Below are 19,418 nucleotides of genomic sequence, written 5' to 3'. Positions count from 1 at the left end.
ACTGGATCCAGTCAGCAATCACCCTGTGTAAATATGTTGAAGATGGCCACAGTCATAGCATGGGAGGCCTTCCAGCTTGTGGTATGTGATGATTTGGGCTGACCTGACGTCCGGGGAGTTTTTCTTCAGTACTCTTCATAACAAACTTTATTCCATTTTTTCTTTTGATTCAAATAGGGCACGCCTCCACAAAGATTACATCTAATGACATCAACATTGACTCAACATTGACACCTCATTAGTTATATAAAAAACATGATATGGTGAGAAGAATACAATTTTAAAAAATTACATTTTTCTGCAGGACCTACCCATACCATTGCAACGAGTTTGACACTGATGATGTATGTGTGATATTCCACTGTGAGATTGACTAATGCATCACTGACTGTCATCTCAAACTGGCAAACAAATCTCTTCCTCTTTATTTGGAGAGCCTCTGGATAGGCTGCCCAGACTGAGCTGGCAAAGTAAAATGCAATAAAAAGCAATGGAATAGGTTGCTGTTCAAATAAAACGGCAACAACACTATAATACTATACTGGTATGAGAAAAATATGATAAACTTTCTGTTGAGTACTAAAGAAAATAAGTATGAAGGTAATTTAAGTTAATATAGACATGTTTAGAAATGTGTATATATTTGTCCGCTGTAGGTGTGTTCTGTAACATTATACAAGGTTTTGAATGATAAAATGGAATTTAAAATAGCTGTAGAAAAAATGTCATTTGTAAAACCTACGTACAATACAATCTATTCTTTTCGTTCTCTATGCCTTCAGTTATTTCTGAAGTATTATAATAAGCATGTGTCTCACTCTGCCTTCCTTGGACACAAACTTATAATGAGCTTCGTGCTGAATTATCCTATCATCTTTAATGTACTATATAGGGAAAAATTTAATTGTCAAGGCACTTGTAGAGATGAAAAACTAAATTAACTAATTTGAAGTTAGACGAGGGAGAAGAGGAAAACGAGAGAAATATGATTTAACCTGTCAGCCTGTTGGATCTTGAGATATGCACAGAATTAAAATTTTATAGATTCCAAATAATGTTATCTTCAGCTGTAATTAAAGGTCATATTACTCATAACTTATAAAAGTTTTCATATACTGGGTATTAGTTGAGTCACTATTGTTGTATCATTCAAATGTTGACATTTACACACCACGTTTGAATGATACAACAGTATATTTTAACACTATGGCACATAATATCAAGAAATCATATATTTATAGACAGTGGTGTGAATTTGAATGTCTGTACCTTTATGACAGAAGGCTCCAGTGTAGGCTGACTGGCCACAGTCGCAGGAGAAACCATTGGCTCTCTCCACACAGCGACCTTGGTTCTGGCAGAGTGAGCCGTAGCTACTGCAGTGGCCTGGGCATCCTGGTCGGACCCCTGGGGTGATCCTCGCCCTTTCCTCCAGGTCCAGAGTGATGCCGTTCAGCTGCAGAGAGCGGATACAGCCCAGAAACCCTTTCTGCCTGGATGCTGTGCCTCCTGCCAAAAAAACCCCACATAACACACACATAATACACACTGCTGTTAGCTTTTATCTTAGTATGTCACACTCTTACTATAATTCTGTCTCTACATGATGATCTTACTCACAGCCACATATTGCCACTGTAGGCCATGTCTACCCTGTAGGACACTCTAACACTGAGATTGCCTTGCATTGTGCTGGCTGTTGATTGCTGATGAGCCATCAAGCGGGGTGTCTGATATTCATCCGTCCCTCTAACAGGCGACAAGAAGAATCTCGTTCTCCTTTCATCTGACAATTAACATTCTAATATAGCAACCTCACACTGTTCAAACAGTTTAAACTTGGCAAAAGTATCTCTTCTCTCGGAGTTCCAAGCTGGCGACATCTTATTTCATATTCATGCTTGACAGTTGTTATTGTTCTTGCAGATTGGAATTGGCAGGGTATTACTCTCTCAGTTTGTATCTGGAAAAGCCTCAAATGTTCAGCCAGAGCAGCTTTTTCATAACGCTAACTCTCTAACCTCAATGAGACTGTCTTTCTGTACAGACAAAACACATTAGGAGCACTCAGATTTGGAAATTTAATTAAGCAATCTCTAAAAACCTCAATAAGGAAAAGTTTAAAACACCTGCACAGCAAACTTCTATCTGATTATGCTTCTGGCAAAGACTATTATGTGGAGATTGTGTAAATTGCTGGTAGTGATTGCAAAAAGGGATGAAATCCTGAATGCACCATGGCCTAAAAATGCCAATGACAGACGCCTGGGGGACACCTCCTCTGACTGAAGAAACAAAGCATTAGTATTGGCCTATATGTGGTCTTATATGCAGCAATACTTTTATGGGGTTTTGTAAGTTATATGGGCAGCAACTTTTTTTCTTATTTCAAGTTAAATGTATTTACATATGATTTTTCATTCAGTTTTTTTAAATTCATATATAGTTTTAATGATCTAATTCCTATTGAAGCTTACAGTCTCAGTGCACTGATTTTTGGACAATAAAGTTTATTGTTAAAATGTAAAATATCCTGCCTCCATATCTTCATTACATTTGATAATCATGTTTGAGGGATCACTGCAAAAATTGTGTGTTTATGTAATTATATATATTTATATAAGATTATCTGCTGATATATCGATATCTAAATTTGTTTACTCAATATCAGCATCGGCCCCAAAGATACACTGTCAGTCGGGCAGTCAGGTCAATCACTTTTCACAACTTTCTAATGTGACGTAACAAGCTAAACAAGAGGACATGAGCACTTAAACATATATGTTCATAGCAGCCAACACAGACACTGTAACATTACATTGACTTTTTCATGGGAGCATAATTTTAACTATGGCTTGCACAAGGATTTGTGTAACAGTGTGTGTGCAAAATTATTTTTCCTGAGGCAATAAATGAAGTTGGACTAGAATAACTTTGTGTCATATAAATTCACCCAAGGCAATATTACGGCTTATTAATTCAAACTATGGAATACCCTGTCTTATTAAGTTATATGGGACAATGTTATATATTACAAATGGGATCCACTATTCAAACTGCAGCAATATAGATGTCTTTGCAGTATTGTGAAATATGATATGAAGGCATGCTGCTAACATTATGGATTAACAATAACAATCTCTAAAACACATGGCTCTTCATTTTCTGGAACAGGAAAAGAGTTGAGATGAAATGTGCTGCTGTAAATCAAGGATAACGACTCGTGTTCACTTCTTCCTAACTGTTCAGTGAGGATTATTAGTTTAACACAGCTATCCAATCAATGCTCATCTCCTGTCTGTCTGCATCTCTCCATTCTCATCATTGTTTGTTGATTTTCCCTTCAAAATGTGTGTTTACAAATGAATGAATGTCCGTAATATTTGCAGGAAGATAAAGCCTCATAATACAAGATGGATTTTCTTCCTCTCAAACAGGGCAAATAATGGCGAGAGGTTAAACAGAATTATGAAAAGCTGTGGAAGAGATGAAGTGAAGATAAGAAAGTTTGAACTGGCGGAGTTTAGGCAGAACAGAAAACAGAGGGACTGCGTAGAGTTTATTAAAGGCCTCAGTGCCTTAAAATGGCGCAATAGATATAATTTCAGTAGCATATATTCAGTCAGCTAGGATTTATTACATATTTATTTTCTTAAACCAAAAATGAAAAATCGTACTGCTTCCAGCCATCCAGTCATTGAACAAATCCCATGTAAAAAAAAACAAAGCCAGATCTATATTATCTATATGATCTATATTAGAAAGTAATGCCTGTGTAGTAAAAGCCCGATACATGTATTCCTCCGTTGTTGTCCTACAACTATTAAAAACACATCAGTGAGCCACACCGTTGGACATGTCCCTTCATTATGATGAATATGGGATATGGAGTTTATTTGGAGTCAATCCCACACCACTGCTGTAAATACTCCCTAAAACACCAAATGTGTATTAATTTATGGCTGAAAATGGAACCCAACAAATGCACTATTTGCTCCTCTTTGAGTCACCTTGACTTAAAACTACAGGGCCCAGATGTTGTACTTAAAGAGGACTTATCATTTCCAGGTCTTAATTTACATTCTAGGACTCAACTGGAATATCTTCATGATTTAAAAAACTAATTGATCTTATATATTGACCCTTAATGCATCTCCTCAGTTCAGCCTCTGTCTGAAACAGGCTGTTTTAGCTCCTCCCTCCCATTGAGCCCACTCTGTTTTGATTGGGTGGCTTCTAGAAGAACCTCTGGCAGCTTGGTAGTCTACATGAACAAACAATAATAGTGTGATTTCACTCTTTTTTTCTCATTCTTCTCAACTTCTCAAATACATGCGTACATGTTTGAGTACTAAATACAATCTGAAATGTGTGAGTGGACATTGCAATGCATGGAACAACCTTAGCGACAAATGCTATGAACAGATGACTGTTTGTGGTTATGCAAAAACAATCTGACATCATCACAAGAAATAGGAGTAGAAATAACTTTGTAAAAAAAAAACACCTGGCTTTTGACTTGCAGGCAGCATTTTTTTAAAACATATATTAATCTCAAGTTTTGGACGTTTAGCCATGTTTAACTGAGATAGATATCCAATGTCATAACAACATTAGATTAACACACAACCGCAAACATTATAAAAAAGTATATAAAAGTTCCCCTTTAACCTTTTTTAACCTTTTTGAAATAAAACTATATACATGTGACCTACTGTAATATTAAAGACTCATATAGTTACAGCATCAGTAGGAACAAATATACTTGGTTCTGAGTGCCACAGAGAGGATAAAGAAACAAGAGAGTATTGAGAGACAGACTAATGCATTGCTAGTCTTTTTATTGTGATTTGTTGACAGTGAAGAGGAATAGAATAACACCAGCCTTGTCAGCCTTAACTTTAAAAGTGCCAAAGTCAATGCATCATCCCATAAACGCCTGCACAGTCTTTAGCTGCTTGAAATTAGAGTGAAACATTGCGTGATGAATTTGACATTGCATGGTAAAGGAGAGCTTGTTCACTGCCTCTGCCTCTATTTTCATGCAATTTTCCAGTCAGCAAGTCAATATGGCTCCATACAGACGCAGGTGCAGTTTTACAGGCTATGCACGCACACACACACACACACACACACACACACACACACACACACACACACACACACAGAAACAGAGCATGATCCATTCTATCAGCACACTTAAAAACACAGTTATCCATCAAAGGTAATTATTGTTCAGTGCATTGAAAGCATGGACTCAGCAACTCCTTTTTCCAGCATAAGCTTAAGAGTTTTTCCCTCTAACAAAGTCAAAAGCATCAGCATTTGTTTAATACACAGTTACACCCGTTATATACTGCAGGATGAGTCGTTAGTCTGTCAGGCATATGCAGCCTGGTAGTGTAGAGCAGCTGCCCATGTGGGATTTGTGTGTTGTAGTAGCAAAACTTTTATTCCCACAGTGCTACCTAAACAGAGCTGCATGGCAAAGAGGGCTGAAACTGCAGCATTTACTGTGTTAAAAGAAAGAAGTCTGCTGAGGTTTGATTTCTCAAAACATCTGCATACTTCAATAGGAGACAAAAAAAAAGAAGCAATCTTCTACTATAGTTCCCGCCGCTCATTACGGGTTTTTTTTTTCCACAGTAGGCCTTTGTGTGTGTGTGTGTACTTGTGGGCACATTTGCATACTTTTACAGTGTGTATACAGTGTGTCTATCCTGCTAGAGTCACACTCTAAGATAAGAGTGGATAAGACCGGGGAGCAGTTATCACCGGCACTCAGCTACTAATGAGGCAAATGTTCAAACATCGTAACTGTCTCTACTACATTCCTAATCATAATTCATTCTACTGTATAACCCCCCACCCGTTAAACCCAAATCCTAAACCTACCAAGTCTTGAAAATGCTCTCACTTTGAATTTTCCTCATCTTACAATACTGAAGGCATTTGAAAACACACACTCTTGCTTCTCACCTATAAATAGCTGGCTGTTGAGCTGCAGATGAATGTGTCCATCAGATGGAGCCTCCTGTGTGGAGGCAGGGAACTCATCGACACGAAGCGATGCCTCCTTCACGTTGCGCTCGGCTTGTACACTGTGCCACCGGTTGTCGTTCAGCGGGACGCTCGTCACAACTCTCACCTCCAATGGCCCGTTGCCGACATCGAAAGAGAAGATGACCTCAAAGGAGGCTAGAGAGGAGGGCAACGGGCAGAACAGTGAGATCACACAATGAACATAAAAAGAGAGAGATGGTAGTATCCACAGACTGTGTGTAGCATGTAGACTACAGGTTGACTGTCACACCAACAGAGTGAGTTTGACTTCTTGCTGCTGAATTCTAATGAGCTGATTAACAAACCCTCCCTGACACTTTGAGATAATTGTGTCCTCTGATGAGAGAGACATTGTAAATCCCTCGTGTCACCGCCAAAGATGCCGCAGGTCCATCGGTGCAGAGAGAAAGACTGTAAACAATCAATCATGGCCCTGTGATGATTCTGACACTCTTAAAATGATGGAAATGATTTGTATTTGCAAGAATTCACATATTTCATTCTGAAGAGTATGTCCCTTTTATTATCTTCCTATAGTTACTTATAGGGGTGTAGTAGGAGGAAAGGCAATGATTACAGTCTTTCTCTTTGTTTAAGATTTGTAATAACAAACTTAACAGGAGCTGTAAGTAACCCCCCCCCCCCCCCCCCCAAAAAAAAAAAAAAAAGTTTGTTTTCTAACCATGACAGATGCTCCAGTTGTTCAAATTTGACAGATTGGTGTGCAGGTTCCTTTTATGGTCACATTCTTAACTGAAAAAGGATTTTCCGACTTTGGCTCCAGTCTGGGCCGCCTTTCAATGAACGCATTAGTCTGTCATGTTCATCATATGTTGGCAAAAGTGTGTAGTGACTTCCTCCCACCCGTCCATCTGTTGGCAGGATGGACACACAGCTGGACGCAGATCTGAGATGATTCAGAGACCAGCTCTGGGTCCAACTCTTTTGTGAGTGCCAAAGCTGCTGAAACACCATTTACAAAACATTGTACAGTTGTGTGGTATCATCCATGTTTATATGTACTACATTATTCAGTCCAGCTCTGCATTATTGGCAACACTTCTGTTGATTTTTTCCTCTTCTAAAATTAAGGCACCTGTTTGACATAGAGATTAAGATGCTGACCATAAACCTCAACATCCCTGAATCAGGTTGGAGACTTTTGTTGCCCACTTTTCCTGTCATCTCGCCACTATCACACAATCTGCGATCAGCATCTACTTAAGTAAACTTGCAGTAACAGTATTCAAATTTAGATGATTTGATACTTTTCCACACACTTATACATATCACACACTTAGAAAACATTCAACAAACAATTGAAAGACATTAAAAAGTACTGTATGTCATCAGATGGACATAACATTGTGAGGATGTACTATCCCAGTGAGACTGAAAATAATCTGGGTTAGTGTGCTCTAGTCATTAATCTTCACAACATTTACACAGCTCCAACAACCAAAAACAAGCTTAACCTATAATAAAGAGAGTTGAGCTGAAGGCCACATGTCCTTTCATCCATCACTACACTGCCAAAATGTCTGTGCTCCTCATTTAGGGGTGAAGTTAGCAGAGTGGTGACATTTCTGCACGAACAGAACATCATTCCTGTGGAGAGAGAGAGACGCTGCACCGCTGTGGGATTGTGGAACCATTTGATAGAAAAACCCAGAGGCATAACTTAATTTAGAAAGCGCTCTCTGGCTCCGGGTACAGTCATGTTAACAGCAGTAATAATGATACAGAGCCATCTCAACACGGATTGTCATAATAACAGAAAGTGCTGCGGCGAGATAAGAGGTTGCTCTGCCGTAACTATACAGGGTTTCCCTAAGGGGGAGGGTACCATTTGTCCTGCTGTGTCAATGTGTGTGAGATGAGAAAGGGAGATATTAGAGAGAAATTACTCCTCGGCTCCCATAGATCACCTGCACGCTTCTCACAACAAAAAAAACTGAGCTCTTACTTACAGCTGAGTTCAATCCGGATGAAATCCTTGATACCCAGATTTTCCAGGAAGACCCCAGAGGAGGATGTTGTTTTAAATAGAAAAGAGATGTCTGCATTCAGCTCTCCATGAAATGTGGGGAAGTGAAGGTAAGACGTCTCCTTGTCAAAAAACGCGGCGTTCCAGAAGTTCTCTGCGACACAAACAAAGGCCTCACTTAGTTAACGCTTCTTATCATTATAAAATGTCTTAAAATGTCCGTGTTTTGTTGTTGTCCAATATAAAAAGATGTAAATCTCTTTTTCAAAAAAACTGTATAAATTACTCTAGAACAAAGCTTGTTAAATGAAAACTCATTATGATGGCTGCATAATGAAAATCGTGTAGTAAACAAATGAACCAACTGTTCAGCTAATTAGCTAAGGACGGAGGCATAACTCCATCTATGCTATCTCATTTATGTTGATTTATCTCGCAAGGCATTTATTTATTTACTCGTTAAAATGAAGGCTGAAATTAGAAGCAATTAAAAAAGGTAAAATATATCACTTAGATTAGTTTATTATGTATATTTTCATTAGACCTTGTTATTAGAGAGCACATAGGGAGTTATTTTTTAGCAATTGATCTGCTAATTAGATAACTGACTGCAGCCTATTTTTCCATTAACCAATTATATGTCAGGAGGGAGACTGAATGAAGGGTTTCAGTTCACTGTACAGTTGGATAAAACCTATAATTTGAAAAGTATTCAAAACAACACATTAAAAAATGCTCAGTGTGTAGAATATCGAAATAGCCAAAGAGGTAACAAATGGTGACACAAAGAGTTAGCTTTCATCACATGTCAACATTTATATGAACATTAAGCATTGTCTAAAGCAATTACCAGGATGCTTAAATAGACTTACTGTCTCCATGACAACGGAGGGGTCCCACCCTGTAGGCAGCCTCCGACCCCGGCCGCTGGATGTCACCTAGCACCAGAGACTTGACGGGAAGTGTCTCCTTATGGGTGAGCAGGCCTGAATCATTAGCCCTGTAGAAGGAGAGAAAGTGGAGACGAGTGAGGAAGAGGAAGAAGAACAAAGAGGAGGATGAGAAGAAGTAGGAAGAGGAGGGGATTATGAGGAGGAAGGAGATGGTGGACAATGAAGAAGAACAAGGAAGATGAGAATGGTGAGAACAAAGAGGAGAAGGGGAAGGATCACATCAAGACGTGGGGAAAAAAAAAAGGAGTAGTAGGAGAAGGGAAGAAGAAAAGGAAGACATCAATACTGAAAAGTTGTACCAAACTCTTACTAAGCTTTTTAAAAAAGTGAGAGTCAGATTAGTAACACTCCATTTCTTAACTTTGTTCTTTTGTTCTTGGAGGGTTACAGGTGTTCAAATGAAGACAAGCATTTCGGCTGACACAGCATGTCTGAGCCGACGTGTTTGTGGAACCGTTTTCTGAAGGAACGAAGACTGAGTGATTCATTTGCACATTCACCACACACACCTACACACTCAGCTCTGTGGTGTTTCCAACTGCGTTCCTGGGAATCTTTAGTCAAAGAATAAATCTAGGACTGTAGGCACATACAGCGCTACTGAATCTGATGAGATATTGATGGCAGGAGAAAGTCTATAAAAATAGAGTTGCACTGATTTGGGGAGGAAGATAATAGAAAAAAGGACCTTTGGCTATGCAGACAGTAGTGAGATTGGTTACAATAAAGGGAAAATGGGTCTACCAGTAGAATTGGTCTCAGGATTGGAGAAGGTGACCTAAATACAGAATTGCTGACAGCATGGATAAAAGGATTTAAATACAGGATTGGATAAAACGTGAAGTGGGATGTTTAAATATCTTAGGATTTGTAGCGGATGTCTCTTTCTGTCCAGTAAGGTAGGATGTGATGGAAACAGGACTTCTAATTAATGACTCATGATTGCATCCAAAACCAAAATTTGAATTAATAATTTCAGAAACAAAAAGTGTCTGTTAAACATGTTTTAAAGTTTTAACCATGTCTTTATAATAGTATTTATTGGAAACATTAATAACTTCAGAGTCTTTTTAGGTAGGTGTCAGTTCAAAATAAGACATATAGTTCTGGTTATACATAGACTAACAACCATTTTAAATTATGGTTTAATGTATATCAAACAGCAGAGAAGCATGGAGACAATAGTTACTGTTCACAAGATGTTATCAGTTAAGCTGGGGACAAACCTGAGGACTAATTGTGCAGCTTTTTTAATGACTTTCCAAATGTTATCAGACCAAATTAATCAGATCCTGAGTCATTTTATGGGTTATGTGATGTTCAAACCAATTTATCCACCACTTTACAGTCGAACCTTTGACGTAAACATGTGTCGACACTATTTTTGTAACTACCCTCATGGCCTGTAGGGGTACAAAAAAGTCACACTGCAGCTTTAACATTGCAGACTGTCAACATTAACTGACCTCGTCTGAAACATACCTGCTTCCAGTCGGCCCGATTACTTGTCACGGTCAAATCATATTCACTTACACATGTGGAAATGCAATGAAGTAGCTTTGAGTGCACTTTACCTTTTTTTATAATGTGGATGAATAAATGTGATCTTAGAGGCCTGTACATTTTCATGAACATACAGACATTGGGAGGTGTTTTCATGATACTGAATTCTGCAGCATATACTGTAGGTGAATCATTAAAAACACAATTTGTGTGATGGATATGAACAGGAGGACATAGAAGCCTAGTAAATGTCTGCACCATTGGTCGTAGTCTGCATCACAGTTGCAGTAGTGATTTCGATCCAGACAGCTATCCTGCAGGCCACAGGCACACTGCTGGCTTCCTGGCAGAGCTCCACCCCAGTACTTCTGGACCTGGCCTGTACCTGGACCTCCCACCCACCAGCTGAATGGATCACCGTCTGAAACACAACACAGGCACATCATTAATCACTAGGAAAAAAGGGAAGATATATGTATAACTAAGGGCTTAATGAGAGACGCGTCTAAAAGAAGATTGCTACTACCGATTTTATAGATGTATGTTTGAGCAGCTGACTTGTAACATCTTCCTCTCTCTCTGTTTCGCTCTCTTCTTCCATCCATCTGTTCAACAACACCTTTCTGCCACAGCCCTTTAGTTTTACTTTACTTGCATTCTTGCTGTCCAGCCTCAACTGTGTTTCACTGCTGTTACGCTGGCTAAAATTGGACAGATAATGGGAAGCTGCTCTATCCACACATCTCTCCCACACACCTTGTGGTAAGTAGGCTTTCTAAATGTACACAGTGGTGGCTCTTAGGTCAAAACAAAATAATAAAAATAAAATTTCTCAGTACAATTTGTAAAGTACTCTCCCTTTTATAAGAGAAAGAAGATGCCAAAGTTTAGATTCTTCTGGCAAGCAGTGTAGCATCCCATTTGTGGTAAAAATGCAACTTGTAAGTGCATATTTTGTACCTTGTGCATTGTAAAAACTAACTGTTGTATTGTGTAGTTATTACTAAAGAAAAATAAAAAGAACTGGGAAACAAAATCAGCTTTTTACTGGCTAACGATTTACTTAAGAAATTGAGTGGTGCAGATAAATGTTTAGCTGCTGCAGTGGGAATGAGGAGGAGAAATGCACAACAGAAATGTAATTGATGTTTTAATTAGTTACTAAATTAACTAAATCAGTACTTCACACCACTCCTCTCTGGTCCCAGATATAGATCAGATGCAGAAAGGCTTGCTTGGCAAATAATATACATTTTCCATTTAAATACCCCTGTCTTTTCTCCATCTTGCACTCAAACCTGCTTAACAATAAAATGAATATCTAATGCCCTCCAAAATGTCACGTCTCAATATTGATACAACAGAAAGGATCCTGCTGTGTTTACCTGGTGTGTTGAGGAGACGGGACCTCCTGCAGTGGTAGGACAGTTCCTGCTCACAGTGCTCTGATTGACTGATGATGGCAGCTAACTGCTCCTCTTCAGAAATGTAGTCAAAGTGGGCTGAATATTGGTTTGTCTCAGGCGATGAATGCACTGTGGTCAGCTCTGTGTTATTGTGCTGGATCACCATCCATGCCCTGTCTTCTGGTGGAGGGAAAAAACAGAGGAGAGAGGGGTTTTTATTTTTTATTAAGTACTCAGTGAAAATAGGAAGATTGGAGTAGAGGATGAAATTATAACAATAATTATTTTTTGAATCCAATGAAATGACATTTCTGTGAAATGAAATTAGAGAGTCAAATTGGTTGATAGCCTGATGGTGTGTTTATGTATGTAGCCTACGTGTGTGTGTGTGTGTGTGTGTGTGTGTGTGTGTGTTACCTGTCATGTTACAGTATATGAGCTGAGGTTTGATTGGTCCACTGCCGTCCATGTCTATGTAATAATGTCCTGATGTGTTGCCTTTGTGTTTGTACACCTCACAAGACTGTTCATATGTTGCTGTGAACAAAAAACATACACAATGCAATCAACTTATGTCAAGAATAACAACTATTTTGTATACATTTTAATTTCATTTCTGCTCCTCAAATCTAGCGCCTAGTGAAACCCAGCTGATATGATTTGACTGAAGAAAGAAATCAAGACAGGTTGAAATCACAATCAGCTTTATTTTCAGCGCAGATGTTGGTGGAAAGATGGTATTTAACCCTCCTGTTGTCCTCAAGTCGAGGGAGGAAGGGAGGAAGAAGGAAGGACGGAAGAAGGAAGGAAAGGGAGGAAGAAGAAAGGAAGGAAGGAAGACAGAAGGAAAGGAGGAATGAAGGGAGGAAGAAGGAAGGAAATGAGGGAGGGAGGAAGGAAGGAAGGGAGGGAGGGAGGGAGAAGGAAGGAAACGAGGGAGGGAGGGAGGGAGGAAGGGAGGGAGGGAGGAAGGAAGGAAGGAAGGAAGGAAGGAAGGAAGAAGGAAAGAAAGGAGGAAAGAGGAAGGAAGGAAAGAAAGAAAGGAAGGGAGAAAGGAAAGGAAGGAAGGACATAGGAAAGAGGGAAGGAAGGTAGGAAAAGAGGAAGGGAGGACAGAAAGAAGGACAGAGGAAATAAGGAATGGAGGAAGGAAAGGAAGGAAGGAAGGAAGGAAGGAAAGAAGGACAGAGGAAGGAAGGAAGGAAGGAACAGTCAAAACAGACAGGGTCAATTTGACCCGGGAGGACGACAGGAAGGTTAATAATTGATCCATAAAAACTTGAATGTTCAGTGGTCTACACTTGAAGAAGTTGTCTTTAGTTAAGCTTAATCACTCTCTTCTCCAAACCATTGTCAACATTATCCTTACATAATGATATAGATAGACAAAAAAACATCCTGTCTTGCTGTATGAAAGTGGAGGCGATCACTGGTCTCCTGCTGAAAAGTCCACCTTATCTACCTCCACCTCCAAACATGGAAATGTGTACATTTTATAGATGTCATAGATGGTGTGTGTCAGTCAAACGTAGTGTAATGAGAGATATTTCCAAATGAAATATTTTACTTTGAAAATCATGGTGATAATCACAAACAAATTGGAACATTTGTGTACCTGGGCACCAAAGTGAGTGAAAAGCTAGGAACTAAAATAGGTGAAAACAAATTATATAACCCTTCCCCTGATTATATAAGAACACACACACACACACCTACACAGAAAGTTTCCCACATGCGTGCACATATGTTCTTATTCTCATGTTATTCAAAGACTTTTCCCAAGATGTTGCCTTGATATAGCTACAGAAAGGTTTTGACCCAAATATAAGATTCAAATAGAGAGGTGAGCAGCGTGCGTGTGTGTGTGTGTGTGTGTGTGTGTGTGCTTTGATCCTGCCCGGAGCCGATCACACAAGTGCAGATTCAATCAATGCTTGGCAGTGTAATCAAAGCAACAATTTCTTTAATTTCTAATTTGACTCAACTAAAATACTGTAGGCAGTGTCTACGTTTGAAATCCATTTATGTGGAAAGAACAGTCAGCCTTAGGTCTCCTTTTCTTACATGCTTTCTGCCTCCATCTCCATCTCTCTCCTTGTATCTCTCTGTCTACCTCCATCTTCCTCTCTTCTTTTCACTCTGCATGACTCCCTCCTTCAGTCCTCTGTATTTGGTTTCATCACATTTTCTCCATTTCATTGCTGTCATTCTTATTGATACCACACTTTGGGGAGTTGATTAATTTTGCAGTCTTTAATTCCAGATCAAATGTTTGGATCTAAATAGCAACATTTATAACTTATTATCCAACAAGTGCTCTATATCAAGGTTGCTTCAGAGAACACATATAACCACTAAAATTATCTTCTTAGCTGTTTCTATTCATGTTAACCTTCTCCAGTGAATTACCTGGAAACGTTGTACTTCTAAAACTGAAATACTTAGTAAGTAGAAAGAAGTTCACATCAGTAGTGCTGATATTGTGGTTGATGTGTGATGTTTAAAGTGAGAAGTGGGTGAAAATTGTAGCTTCCATTTACAGCAGGATGCCATCTCTTTGTTCTGTCTTCAACTTTCTCTCAGTGGTTAAAGTGACACCTCATTTCTGCATTATGAATTACCAACCAGGCTATTTTTGTTAAGAAGCAGGATATCACATTTGGTGCACAATTATTCACAATGTCCCTGCAGGTAAGGTATAATGTTTAGTTTTTTTTTTTAGCTTGTTTTGTACTAAAAGCATGTTTAACTTAATTTGCGCTTGAAATGTCTGATGCAACAATGCCGCTGGGAGAAAATGAGCAACTTAAGTATTCAGAATTGCTTTGATCATTGTTATAAAGCTTAGGACAAAAATATGACTGTGTCTCAAAACTGACCAATCTCTGCAAAAACATTAACTTCCACCACGTCCCTCTCTGTTCATGCAAAGCAAATTATTTTCCTTCCTTCACCAGTTTCTGAGGAACATGAGAGCTCACTTCCATGTTTGTATTTACTTTACTCTATAGGAAGAGTCTTAATGTGACAAAGTGATAAAGTCTGAGTGACAGGTGTTGGATTTCAGCATGAACCTCAGCCTCAATCATGTCCAATGGGACTTGAGCGAAAAGCAACCTGTCACATCACTATACAGACAGGCCTAGACATTGACAACGCACACACCTACATACCTACACATACACAGACACACACACACAGACACACACACACACACACACACACACACACACACACACACACACACACACACACACACATCACTAAAATGAAACAGTAGGCTACCTGCAGGTGTCAGAAAGCCAAAAATAAGACCTTAAAAAACTCTGAAATTAAATGGAAGTCTAATTTACTCAGCACAATAAAGTACCACCAATCTGTTTAGCCTATTCCCGACTGAACGCGGCTAATTAAAGTTCTGAAACAATGGAATAAAAAAAAGACAATTAGAAAATTAAGGTTAGGGGACATGGTGTTGCAAAGTTATTAAAGCTGTTACAATGAAAAGATGTCTGGAATATTAACTCTATACGTTATTCATCAAAGGCTGCTCAATATTATTACAGGCGATGGGTCAAATGACTATAAGGTGAAGGTCTATATTGTTCTTACACATCATGCCTTAAAATAAAATGATGCATTTTCCAGGAAAAAATAAATAAATAGTGAATCATCCCCAGGATTGAAAAAAGATTTCATTGTTGGCCAACTTAATGCTGAGATTGCTCCAAGTATGCAAGATATGTAAAGATTCAACATATGTTTTCCTATCGGTGCATTTAGGGGGCATTCACATGGAACTTAAATTTGTTTAAAATGTATTATTTCTTGACCACATTTCAGCACTTTAAGAACTTTTATCTTCATGTTAAAGACCTGTGGATGACATGTGGCTTACAGCTGTGGCAGGTGGCTCCTCTGTAGCCACCGTTGGAGCAGTTACAGTGGAAGGCGCTCCACGACTGAGTGCATCTACCTCCATGTTCACAATGACTGGGGGAACACCTGAGATAAAGACAAACAGGGAGAGAGAGAGAAGTGTATTGTCAAATGTTCTGTTAAAAAAGTTTCTCAAGGATGTTGGTATGAAAAGGAACAATGGGTTTCAGCACACCTGACTGTTCTGATGAGCAGCAGTGTAGGAGGAACCTGAATAAAAGCAGTCTTAAAATCTCAGAAGTCTTTATTTTCATGTCAGCTGGAGCGCAGGTGCATGTTCTGAGAAGAAGATGGTTTGAAATATCTCTTTGTTGGTAATGTTAACCATCATTGCATCAACTCCCACCCAACCTGTCTCTCAAAGAATACAGTAATTGTTTTCATGTTTTGGGGACTATGAAAGAAGACATGGAGAGACATTTATCTTCTTAACATCTGCCAAGTTCCTCATTAAACGCAGCTCCTCATGCCTAGCAGACATTTCTGGACTTTCTCTTTCTTCTTTTCTGTAACTTCCTGTTTTTATTATTATTAATTCTTTTTTTATACTATTGGTAACGAACAGTCGCTGCAATATTATTATGGTTGCTTGACTAAAACCACTCACTGCTCTGTATTAGCAAAACACAACAGCAAAGCTAGTAAAAGAGTGCAGTAGCGAGTGTCTGCAGTGGATGATGTCCAAACTGCCCCCCCCCCCCCCCCCCCCCCCCAAAGGATGAAATTGTATTCAAAGTGGATGTGGTGGTGTTGTCAGAGGTGAAATGTTATCATTTTCTGAGACATTTAGTGTTAGCTGCAAAATAATTTAATGTATTGCATATTTAGCTGTGGGACCAATTGATCTTAAATCAACTGCGACAGATTTACGAATACAATCATTTTTATTTACTGTCCACGTGCAGAAAATGCAACATAAATACACACGACATGTGATATGAATGTTTTGACTTATTTCAGTTTAATCACACTCTCCTATTAAGGATGTTTTTCTTTTGTTTTTTAAAGCTATAGTTTCACTTTCTGACTTCTGAAAGTCACAGTAGCTGGATTAGTCTGCTGATAGAAACCTTTTTAAAATGCTGAAGACAGGAGGAAGAGATGGAAAAATAGATCAGAGTGAGAGGCAAGAGAGACAGAGGAAACAAACTCAAGAGAGAGGTGACAGGACGCAGAGAGAGAGAGAATAAATGAATGCAGAGAGAAAGAGAGATATGTTTGTCCTCTGTTCATATAAATTACAGGACACTAAATTATTGTTTCATTCAGTAAAATATGGTTTTATTCATTGGCTCGTCTCTGTTGTCATTTAGCTGGAGTACAATGTATAGGGAGTATATTTGGGGATTGCACCCATCACCCTCCCAATGCCTCTGTGCCAAAACCTCTTCCTGCCTCATTATTATCCAATGTAACATTTTGTAGGACCTGTTGTGTGAAATGCATTTGGTGAAATGAAGAAGATTCTACCAGGAGTCAGCTTAGTGTTGTTGTGTTGAGTTGTTTATTTCAAACTTTCTAGATCCACCAGTTACACATCATCTAATATCTTTTTTTCCACATGTACGTTAATGCACAATCCCAACATGTATTTTTCATCAGTGAATTTTCAATTTTAAATGTACAGCTTTGACTGTATTTCCTCACTGAATTAATAAAAACATGAAAACAAATATAAAGCTGGGGAGCAACAAACCAGTGGTCCATACTAAACAGTCAACACACTATGACAAACACTCAACACCATCTAATCTCTATAAATGCATTTTGCTGTAATTGTGTTCCCAGAAATAGCTTGGATTCAAGTTAATTTCCTGTCATATGCAGATACTAGCAAACAACACAACAGAATAGGAAATAAACTTGGACTCATTCAAAATGTCTTCATGTGAAACTTTGAAACGATGTATTGAATTATGCATTGGTTCGCCCTCAAACATAATTTTCCTCAAAATACTTCAGACAGTGGCTGTCAACACACACTCACACAAGTAAACGTACTTCTATGCTTGTGAATACTCTATTTCAAATAAATAAAACCCTATCCCCCTAACCCCAACCTTTACCATCATAACTTCATTCCCTTCATCCCCCCCAACTTTGACCAAAATGGCCTCACTTTCATGGTCTAAAACTCAATTTGGACCTTACAGTGTGCACACACAGTGACTCAAAATCTTTATCTGGAAAGGTAGGTATCCACAGGGATGAAGGAAGGGATGTAGGACTAGAGAATATAAGAATTAGGAAGCATTCGAAGGAGGCAGCAGAAGAGAGGAGCTGAGGTTGGGAGGATGAGGTGAGACTGAGGGTAATGAGGGAAGAATAGGTGAAGAGAGCAGCTGTGAGATGAAGACAGTGGCTGGATATCAACTGTATTTGGACAGTGAACCAGTGGAAACGAGGTCAGGGAGCTGTGGCTTGAGAGAGACAGGGGACAGAGAAATGTGATTTAAAAAAGAAAAAATCTCAATTGTGGCAAGATGTGATTGAAGTGAAACTTGAAATAAAATAAATATGGGTGAAACTTTCTTCCTGTAATCCTGAATCAATTAACTTATTCCCCTTTTCCACTCAATTCTGACAGTTTTAAACTAAACTGTCTTAATCCCAATCATGGGTATTTATTTCACGAGGAAACAAGCGCCATTGTGTAGAGGCTCTTTCATGAAGAGGACCTTAGTGGCACAGTATCAAAACATGTTAATTGAATTCTTTTTAAACATTCAGTTTCATTTAAAGATGAGTAATAAGCCATATTTTCATCAAACCTTTAAACTTCTGAAAAAAACCCAAATAAATAGGACCTACCAAACAGTAGGTAGAAGGAATGCCAAGATAACATTTTTTTGTTTATTCACATTATCTTCACTGTAAGAGGGGATAGGAAGACCAGGTAGATAAATGTCTTTTCTTCCACCTTTTTATTGAATTTGTCTGTACTCCCACTGTACTTGGCAAAAAGTTGAGAAAATTCAACTCCAGGAACCATCTGTGGCTCCAGTGGGCAATTCTTTCCAACAGCGTTGGCTGAGTTTTCTGTCGTTGTCTCCACATCCAGCTTACTGCCACATGTAACCTCGAACAGGAACGCAGACAGAAAATAACCAGAAAAATTCAGTAAAACAAGTCTGGGTCAAACAGTGAACTGTACTGTGGCCTCTATCATTAAAAAATCTTTTCAGGGCAAAAAGTTCCTACTTTCACACGTTGTACTGTATAAATGTCCGCAGGGCTCCTAGCTTGACTAAGAATTTGCAATGAAACGTGGCAGCATACTGAACCAGAGCTTAGATCACAGAACTACTGGCTTAACTGAGAAGAGACTTTGTAGCTTATCTAAAAGTCTGTAGTGCGGTGTGACAGTGTCCTGTAATGTAGCTTGGATCACAGAGCTTACATCCAATCTCCCCGGTTTCTATTACTGCCTCTGGCTAAACCAACACAGCTCTGCACCCCCCTGGTCTGTATACTATTACTGGACAGGTAGACGGGAATGTCCCAAAAAGACTTCAAATAACTGCAGTCAGTAAAGGTGTGTATTTTTATCCTTTCAGACTGCTTTTT

The 19,418-nt window shown here is 38.9% G+C and overlaps 2 protein-coding genes across 2 annotated transcripts in view; one reads left to right on the top strand and one right to left on the bottom strand.

Annotated features, from left to right (window-relative positions):
- The window catches only part of cp (ceruloplasmin), a 167,043-nt gene that overhangs the window by 83,708 nt on the left and 63,917 nt on the right, over window positions 1–19,418 (top strand). The gene's annotated exons all lie outside the window — the stretch shown is intronic.
- Window positions 1–19,418, bottom strand: part of LOC128362403 (contactin-associated protein-like 4) — a 60,420-nt gene that overhangs the window by 11,845 nt on the left and 29,157 nt on the right. The window contains exons 9-16 of the mRNA XM_053323148.1: window positions 15,811–15,917; window positions 12,330–12,449; window positions 11,892–12,089; window positions 10,765–10,927; window positions 8,923–9,050; window positions 8,034–8,204; window positions 5,980–6,198; window positions 1,270–1,509 (exon numbers count right to left, since the gene is read on the bottom strand). Of these exons, the coding sequence (XP_053179123.1) occupies window positions 1,270–1,509; window positions 5,980–6,198; window positions 8,034–8,204; window positions 8,923–9,050; window positions 10,765–10,927; window positions 11,892–12,089; window positions 12,330–12,449; window positions 15,811–15,917 (1,346 nt within the window). The remainder of the gene's footprint in view (window positions 1–1,269; window positions 1,510–5,979; window positions 6,199–8,033; window positions 8,205–8,922; window positions 9,051–10,764; window positions 10,928–11,891; window positions 12,090–12,329; window positions 12,450–15,810; window positions 15,918–19,418) is intronic.

This window comes from Scomber japonicus, chromosome 7 (assembly GCF_027409825.1).
Source record: "Scomber japonicus isolate fScoJap1 chromosome 7, fScoJap1.pri, whole genome shotgun sequence".
Classification (NCBI taxonomy): Eukaryota; Metazoa; Chordata; class Actinopteri; order Scombriformes; family Scombridae; genus Scomber; species Scomber japonicus.
The sequence above is the reverse complement of the archived record's forward strand: the minus strand, read 5'-3'. Positions and strand labels throughout refer to the sequence as shown.